At 41.0% G+C, this 9,448-nt stretch overlaps 1 protein-coding gene across 3 annotated transcripts; it reads right to left on the bottom strand.

Annotated features, from left to right (window-relative positions):
- Positions 1–2,291: 2,291 nt before the first annotated feature.
- On the bottom strand, positions 2,292–7,826 carry LOC121536968 (secreted frizzled-related protein 3). 3 transcript variants are annotated; one of them, XM_041844657.2, is made up of 6 exons: positions 6,822–7,824; positions 6,583–6,621; positions 6,352–6,411; positions 5,999–6,064; positions 5,461–5,665; positions 2,292–3,669 (listed from the first exon to the last, which is right to left on the bottom strand). In XM_041844657.2, exons 1-6 carry the CDS (start codon positions 7,279–7,281, stop codon positions 3,531–3,533), a joined length of 969 nt encoding a protein of 322 aa, XP_041700591.1. In that variant the 5' UTR covers positions 7,282–7,824; the 3' UTR covers positions 2,292–3,530. The 3 variants fall into 3 exon arrangements, with proteins under 3 accessions (XP_041700591.1, XP_041700593.1, XP_041700594.1); XM_041844659.2 differs by lacking the exon at positions 6,583–6,621 and having other exon boundaries at positions 6,822–7,826; XM_041844660.2 differs by lacking the exons at positions 6,352–6,411; positions 6,583–6,621 and having other exon boundaries at positions 6,822–7,825.
- Between the last annotated feature and the right edge of the window lie 1,622 nt (positions 7,827–9,448).

Below are 9,448 nucleotides of genomic sequence, written 5' to 3'. Positions count from 1 at the left end.
CAGTTGAAGTGTACCTATGATAAAAATTACAGACCTCTACATGCTTTGTAAGTAGGAAAACCTGCAAAATCGGCAGTGTATCAAATACTTGTTCCCCCCACTGTATACTATGAAATATAGCTATCTCTCTTGCTTCTCCTTAATTTTGGAAGAAATTAATATGTTCAAAACTGTTCAACTACTGTCTTTCTCTCTGAGTCAACTACTCACCACATTTTATGAACTGCAGTGCTAGATACTATATTAATGATCTGATCCTTTGATTGGGTGGACATGTCAGTTCATGCTGCAAGAGATCTGTTAGTTGGTTGTTGATCATTGCTAGACAGCCATTTTCAAGTTTTGCCATAGATTTTCAAGCCGATTTAAGTCAGAACTGTAACTAGACCACTCAGGAACATTCAATGTTGTCTTAGTAAGCAACTCCAGTGTATATTTGGCCTTGTGTTTTAGGTTATTGCCCTGCTGAAAGGTGAATTTGTCTCCCAGTGTCTGTTGGAAAGAAGACTGAACCAGGTTTTCTAGGATTTTGCCTGTGCTTAGCTCTATTCAGTTTCTTTTTATCCTAAAAACACTCCCTAGTCCTTGGCGATGACAAGCATACCTATAACATGATGCAGCCACCACCCTGTTTGGGCATATGAAGAGTGGTGTGGTGTGTTGTGTTGGATTTGCCCCAAACATAACGTTTTGTTTTCAGGACATAAAGTACATTTCTTTGCCCCTTTTTTTTTGCAGTTTTACTTTAGTGCCTTATTGCAAACAGGATGCATGTTTTGAAATATTTTTATTCTGTACAGGCTTCCTTCTTTTCACTCTGCCATTTAGGTTTGTATTGTGGAGTAACTATGATGTTGTTCATCCATTCTCAGTTTTCTCCTATCACAGCCATTAAACACTGTAACTGTTTTAAAGTCACCATTGGCCTCATGGTGAAATCCCTGAGCAGTTTCCTTCCTCTCCGGCAACTGAGTTAGGAAGGACACCTGTATCTTTATAGTGACTGGGTGTATTGAGTGTATTGATACACCATCCAAAGTGTAATTAATAACTTCACCATGCTCAAAGGGATATTCAATGTCTGTTAAAAAAAAAATATATTTTTACCCATTTACCAATAGTTGCCCTTCTTTGCGAGGCATTGTAAAACATTCCTGGTCTTTGTGGTTGAATCTGTGTTTGAAATGTACTGCTTGACTGAGGGGCCTTACAGATAATTTTATGTGTGGGGTACAGAGATGAGGTAGTCATTCAAAAAGCATCTTAAAGACTATTATTGCACACAGTGTCCTTGCAACTCATGTGACTTGTTAAGCTAATTTATACTCCTAAACGTATTTAGGCTTGCCATAACAAAGGGGTTGAATACTTATTGACTCAAGACATTTAAACTTTTAATTTGTAATTCATTTGACATTATGTGGTATTGTGTGTAGGCCAGTGACACAAAGTCTCAATTTAATCCATTTTAAATTCAGGCTGTAACACAACAAAATGTGGAAAAAGTCAAGGGGTGTGAATACTTTCTGGGCATTGTATCATGGTCCAAACACACCAACACAGTCATGAAGAGGGCACGCCAAAGCCTCTTCCCCCTCAGGAGGCTGAAAAGATTTGGCATGGGCCCTCAGATCCTCAAAAAGTTATACAGCTGCAACATTGAGAGCATCTTGATTGGCTGCATCACGGCTTGGTATGACAACTTCTTGGCATTCGGCCTCAACGCGCTAGAGGGTAGTGCGGACGGCCCAGTACATCACTGGGGCCGAGCTCCCTGCCATCCAAGACCTCTATACCAGGTGGTGTCAGAGGAAGGCCCTAAAAATTGTCAAAGACTCCAGCCACCCAAGTCATAGATTGTTCTGTCTGCTACCGCACGGCAAGTGGTATCGATGCACCAACTCTTGAACCAACAAGACCCTAAACGGCTTCTAACCCCAAGCCATAACTCTGCTTAATAGTCAGTTAAATAGTTAACCAAATAGCTACCCGGACTATCAGTCCAGATTCTCTCACCCCTCTTACTTTCCTAAACATGGTAGCCACTTTACTCTTCATTCCTCTTTTACACCTGTCAATATAGTGTCTAAACCCCTCACCCAGCTTCTCTCAATATGTGGAGGTGAAGGCTCAAGTAGGCTCGGCTATACAGGGCAGGGTAATACTGTACACTGAGGAAAATATTGTTTTTTTTATACACATAATTTTCTGATCACATTATGTGCAAGTGTAGCATGTAATGCTGATTTCATGATCAATGATCACTGCTTGAACCACAGACAGACATGGAGTATGTGTTGGTCATGACACCAGCCAGACAATGTTTAATAAAACACTGAAACCAGATTTACAATCACAATTGAAAGGTGGTTGGCATTTCCTAGATTGATATATGTATGTATGTTGTGTATGACGTCCAACCACAGTGGTGTATATGAGTAGTATAGATATACAGTTCAGTTTAGAAAAACGTCTGTAAGAAAGACCCTTTGGAAATCATCTTGCTACATCTGAGCTCCAAAGCATGCGAAACATAAGCAAGCAATTCGTACTTTTTGTGAGAGAGACTACATGTAATGCAATCATTATTTCAGTATCTCAATGTTGTCATCAATTACATGATATGCTCTCTGTCCTCTAGGATTATTCTGACTTTTCTTTGCATACTCCCAAAATATACCCTCCCTCCCACCTTCCTCCCTCCTCATCCCTTGTTCATTTTTCTCCTTTGAAATGTGTTTAATCCTCTTTTGGTTGAAAATTCATTGTGGCTGTAGCCAGATTACAACTCGTTTGTGTTTCCTTTGAAAGAAATCAAACTTAACAGAGCACCCCATCATATTAAAGCACTTTGGTATCTTAAAGACAGACATCCACTTCATCCAATGTGCAGTCTGTAGCTGCTAGATAAATATCGATATTTTCGCTTTGAAGTGCTTCTGACATAATGCTGTGCTAAAACAATTGTGCGTCCCAAATTGCAACCTATTCCCAGGGCTCTGGTCAAAAGTAGTGCACTATATAGGTAATAGGGTGGCGTTTGGGACGTAGTCATTGTCACTCTAACAGCAAAGTCCCACGCAAGGCTCACAATCCTTCTCCAACTGTATACTCACACTCAGCACTGTTAAATGTTTGTACAAAAAAAAGATTATGAAAACAAAAAGATTTATAAACAAAACAAAGCAACAACTAAAACATTATCTACATTCAGCTACGACTCGTTATTTTAATTGTGACAATGGTTCAAAAATAAACGTGCAATAGTGCAATTTCTCAGTTTTCGGTCTGCAAACACTTTTCTTTCTATCTTTGTCTCCATATGTTGTCCCATATGTCATCACTTAGGGCTGCAAAATTCCTGTAACTTTCCCCAAATTCCCAGGTTTTCCAGAAATCCTGGTTGTACGACTGCGTATTTCCTGCTTATTTCCTCCTGATTCCAAAAATCTTCGGACCGAGATTTCTGGAAAACCTGGGAAATTGGAGGAATTTTGCAATCCTATCATCACTGCACGCGTCTTGGTTGATCAGTGGCGGCTCCTCCGCATATTGCTTCTGCCAGAGATCCTCCGGCTCTGGTCCCTCAGTACCTGGTCCCAACGCCTCACCTTCCTCCCCATACGGTCCTTCCACTTCTGTGCAATGGAGCCTTCGATGAGCAGAAGCCTACATGTATGACAGACAAGTACAGTGCTTTCAGAAAGTATTCAAACCCCTTGACTTTTTCCACATGTTGTTGTGTTACAGCCTGCATTAAAAATGTATTACATTGATATTTTGTGTCTCTGATCTACAGACAATACCCCATAATGCCAGTGGAATTATGTTTTTAGAAAAGTTTACAAATTAATTAAAAATGAAAAGCTGAAATGTCTTGAGTCAATACTATTCAACCCCTTTGTTATGGCAAGCCTAAATACGTTCAGGAGTAGAAATGAGCTTAATAAGTTGCATGGACACTGTGTGCAATAATAGTGTTTAACATGATTTTTAAATTACTACCCCATCTCTGTACCCCATTACATACAATTATCTGTAAGGTCCCTAAATTGAGCAGTGAATTAAGCCCAGATTCAACCACAAAGACCACAGAGTTTTTTTCCTTCATATTTTCAAGAATGGTGGTGGCTGCATCATGATGCTTGTCATTGGCATGGACTAGGGAGTTTTTTTGGATCAAAAGAAACAGGATGGAGCTAAACACTGGCAAAATCCTAGAGGAAAACCTGCTTCAGTCTGCTTTCCAACAGACACTGGGAGACAAATTCAACTTTCAGAAGGACAATAACCTAAAACACAAGACTAAATATACACTGCATGTACAAAACATTAGGAACACCTTCCTAATATTGAGTTGCACCCCCTTTTGCCCTCAGAACAGCCTCAATTCATCGGGGGCATGGACTCTACAAGGTGTCGAAAGCATTCCACAGGGATGCTGGCCCATGTTTATTCCAATGCTTCCCACAGTTGTGTCAAGTTGGCTAGATGTCCTTAGGGTGGTGGACCATGCTTGATACACACGGGAAACTGTTGAGTGTGAACAATCCAGCAGCGTTGCAGTTCTTGACACACTCAAATCGGCGCGCCTGGCACCTACTACCTCCCAGACAGTTTACCTAAACCCTTCAATGGTTTCTTCCAGGTTAATTCTGAAATCCATCTATATAACACAAGACACTGCGATAACCTTCACCCTCCACACAGTCAATTCTCTATCAGATACAGAGGTACCATACCCTGGAATTCTTATCTTCACATTGCCAAAACCTCATCATCCCTCAATAACTTCAAGCGAAGACTGTGGGTCAGCCTGATGAACCACACTACTCGGTAATCTCCTCTCACACTCACATCCACACACATTTAAACAAAACATATACTTTTTTTTTTTTTTATGATTGTTGATCGGTTCATTTGTACATTTGTGATTAGTCGGTTTTGTTATCTGTTTTAACAAACCTTTTCTTTTTGTACTTATGTATTGTATATCGTTTTTTTGTGGTGCGGTTTTTATATAAGTCCTTGGGCTTCCAACCACACCTGCACACCGTTTTGTATTTATTTGTTTTTATCTCTATTGTTGTTTATCACTTATTTTCTTTGGTGCAAATAAATTAAACCAAAATTTGAAAAACAGTTAAGTGGTGTGAATACTTTCTGAAGGCACAATAGGTGGCATATGAGTTACAATGTGGTATGAATTACAATAAAGCTACAGTAGGTCCTAATGCCTTCCTTAAATGAAGAAGAGGGTTGGAGTCCTTTCCATTTCAATTCCGCCAATTCAGAAAGTATGCAGTAAATTCCATTCCAATTCCTATTCTCCTCCATTACTTTTCAATTATGACATTTGGAATTGGAATTGACCACTATCCTGATGTAGACAATAATCAACTATCCCATTAATGATTGTTGCTATTAGAGATCTATTAAAATGACTGGCTCAAGACATACCTGGATCTCTCCTCATTCTCATAACCCATGATGATGTACTCGTCATTGGCGGTGAGAGGAGGACATGGACAGCCAGAGTTGTAGTACAGTGTGACTGTATCACGAGGGATGTTCACGAAGGAAGACTTCAGGATGTCTTTGACCTCCACGATGGCACTCAAGTCATGATTCCTGCTTCTAATCTCCTTCACCCTCGCACGAATCACTGGGAAGAAAACATTAAACAATACTTTACATTTGAAGGCTACTTGTTTGACTGAACATACTTGTTTCCTGGACACTAACTAAGCCTAGTCCAAGACTACTTTGAGGAGATTCCATTGAGAATGCTTTTCAGTCCAGGACTATAAATGTAATCTGTGTCTGGAAAACTGTCCCGCAGAGTTTTAGGACAATGATAAAATCATGCATCGTAATAATCAGCTATCTAAGTAACTACATCGCTCTCATTCTATCATCTTTTCCCACTCTTTTATGAACTGCAAAGAGAATTGCTTATGAAAATCATACAGAAAATCGTAAATGAGTAATAGCTCACCATAGTTGTAATTATTCTTTAGATAGGTCTTGAGACCCAGTTTTACTGACTTGCACTTGCATCGATCTGAAACAATAAAGGAATAATGTGATACATTGTAGAACATCTGGGATTTAAATAGCCCTAAATCTACACGTTTGTGAACAGCAAAATTACATTCTGGAAATTAATGTAATGAAAAACATGAGGTGAAAATCTATACCGTATTCTAATATAACTGTTCATATTATTCTGCACTAAATTCAATAGCCAAACATCATTTTTAAGATACATTTGCAGTATGTTCAACAACAGCTCCATGTAAAAGTATCCAAATGTTTGATGAAGCAAAGAAAATGTGATTATTATTTTACCATTGTTGGCTCCTTTACAGTTGACATTGTGAGAATCACTTGGAAAGTCAGGAGTTGATTCTGAATAAAACCAACTATGATGAGAACATTTTCACTCAAGAACAGTATCAACTTCACAAGTAGCCTCTAATGTCATAGGCTACTGTAGTTACGTTTTTCTATGGCACTTTATAGTGGTAACATAATCAATCAATTCATCCACAGAACATTCAAGGGTCACATGCATCTTACCAGGTGAGCATTTTGAGGGGTCTTGATAGTAAGGGTTGTCTAAGTAACAGACAGGAATAAAGTTGACTTCTGCTGTAGAGAATCTTATAGACTACAGATATTCTCATCATCATCATCATCATACTTTTTTCCTCTGATCTCTGGTCTTGATATTATGTGAGGTAGCCTGTATTTATTCACAATATCTATTTCAAAACTACACTATGGAATCTTCATCGTCATCATCACCCATATCCTACCTGGTCCTTCTGCTTTTACAATGGCCTCAGGTGAGATACAGACTCCCCGGTCGTAGACTGGCAGATCCTCGCAGGCCAAGCTCTCTGGCCAGGTGTGATTATAACGTTTCATCACCGGTTCACAGCCGCACTTCGCCCGCTCACACACCGACTTGCAGGGCTTGATAGGGTCGTGTTGGAAGTCAATAGTGCATATTGGGGCGTACATGGCGCACAGAAAGAACAGTAAATCTGTACTGCACTGGGTGCCAAGAAGCCCTTCGAACTGCTCAATGGCCAGGACTGCGTTCGCCTGGGTGCTGTGGTGGAGGTGGTTGGGCATTTTCGTCATGTTCCAAGGCATGGACTTGCACAGAGGGATCCGAATGGGCTCACATGCCGCCGAAGACGCTCTGGGTATACCAAACAGACAGGTAACCGCGAGGAAGGAGACGAATAACTCGTGGGAAAACATGATCATCTTCAGTTATATGCTGACAGTTGGTTTAGGATAATCAAGAAATCTAAATGCACTGCCTGATTATGAAGTCGGCATGGATAAACTTCAACGCGTAATGAAATCCTAAAATATATAGCTAGCACTAAAGTCGTTTTCTAAGGTTGTCTGTCTACCTGGCCGTGTCTAAACTTTGCGTCACGTAAAAGGAAAGAGGATCAAAAGTCATCTTTCGTGCGTAAAACCAAAAGAACAAAGTAGCCTATTTGAATTGAATTCCTCGTGGACGGTGAAGTGAAGATTGATATAGTTTTCCCACTGTTTTGCTGCTTATTCCATTGGCGCGTGTGTGGTCATATTTCGAGTGGACTGGCGGAGTGGAGCTGAGTGGGCTGGTGGCTCCGCTCTCTCTATCTCTTCCTCCCCAGACCAGTTAGCACTGCAGTGATTGCTCGCTGGAATCGGAGTGACCTCACTCTGCGGGACCAGCTTTTTTACCCTCCACAAATTTCCTCTATCATCATTATGCCTGTCTGACCCTCCTCCTACTCCTGCTTCAAGCCAACACCAAGCAGGGATGGAGAACTTGCCCCACAGCCTTCTTTGAAAAACATGGGCATTAGGCTAGATCTGGGATGGGCAACTGGTGGATCAATTTCCACACAAAAATAAATATATATAAATACACTGAACAAAAATATAAACGCAACATGTAAAGTGTTGCATGTTTCATGAGCTGAGTTAAAAAATCAGGGATTATTTCTGACTGTAATAAAGTCCTTTTGTGGGGGAAAACTCATTCTGATTGGCTGGGCCTGGCTCCCCAGTGGGTGGGCCTAGCTGCCAAGTGGGTGGGCCTATGACTTCCCAGGCCCACCCTTGGCTGCACCCCTTCCCAGTCATGTGAAATCCATAGATTAAGGCCTAATGAATTTATATATATACACTGAGTGTACAAAACATTGATAACACCTTCCCAATATTGAGTTGCACCCCTCCCCCCTTTGCCCTCACAACAGCCTAAATTCGTCAGGGCATGGACTCTACAAGGTGTCGAAAAGCGTTCCACAGGGATGCTGGCCCATGTTGACCCCAATGCTTCCCACAGTTGTGTCGAGTTGCCTGGATGTCCTTTGGGTGGTGGACCATTTTTGATACACACAGGAAACTGTTGAGTATGAAAAACCCAGCAGCGTTGCAGTTCTTGACACAAACCGGTGCACCTGGCACCTACTACCATACCCCGTTCAAAGGCACTTAAATCTTTTGTCTTGCCCATTCACTCTCTGAATGGCACACATACACAATCCATGTCTCAATTGTCTCAAGGCTTAAAATCATTATTTAACCTGTCTCCTCCCCTTCATCTACACTGATTGAAGTGGATTTAACAAGTGACATCAATAAGGGATCATAGCTTTTACCTGGATTCACCTGGTCGGTCTATGTCATGGAAAGAGCAGGTGTCCTTAATGTTTTGTACACTCAGTGTTTTTATCTTGTTATGTCAGTCACTGACAGTCACTCAATTAGCACGTCAGCTAATATTTTTTACATTGGTAAATTAGTCTAGCGAGCTATCTATACTTGTAGTAATGATGGTCGAATTATTGACTGGGGCCCCCATTAATTTTGCTAGTCATTAACTCAGATATTGTCAAGACTTCCGCCGAGGCTGCCTCCCCTCCTTGTTCTGGCAGGCTTCGGCGTTCGTCGTCACCAGCTTACTAGCCACTGCCGCTCCATTATTCATCATTCCATTTGTCTTGTCTTGTCAATCACACACACCTGGTTCTTATCCCCTCATTAGTCTGTGTATAAGTGTTCCCTCTGGCCACCTTGTCCTTGTGGGTAATTGTTTATTTGTGAGAGTAGTGTAGCTTGGTGGAGCTACTCGTACCTTGTTATTGCCGGGGTAGATGTTTCCCCTGTGCCTGTTATTGTTGGAGCTACCGTTACCTTGTATTGCCAGGGTAGATATTTCCCCTGTGCCTGTTTCGTTTGTCGCTATCCAGCGCTATGTGTGTACGACGGAATAAACTCTGCATTCCCCTGCTCCTGACTCCTTCTATCACACTCATCACAGAGATGTGTTGAATTGGAGCAAACTTGCTTTAAAACTGCAACATGTTCTATACTCCCCATTGCAAAATTGGTAGAATTGCAGGAAATTAACTCTAAAACATTTTTT

Source organism: Coregonus clupeaformis, chromosome 23 (assembly GCF_020615455.1).
Source record: "Coregonus clupeaformis isolate EN_2021a chromosome 23, ASM2061545v1, whole genome shotgun sequence".
In the NCBI taxonomy this organism is placed as follows: Eukaryota; Metazoa; Chordata; class Actinopteri; order Salmoniformes; family Salmonidae; genus Coregonus; species Coregonus clupeaformis.
The sequence above is the reverse complement of the archived record's forward strand: the minus strand, read 5'-3'. Positions and strand labels throughout refer to the sequence as shown.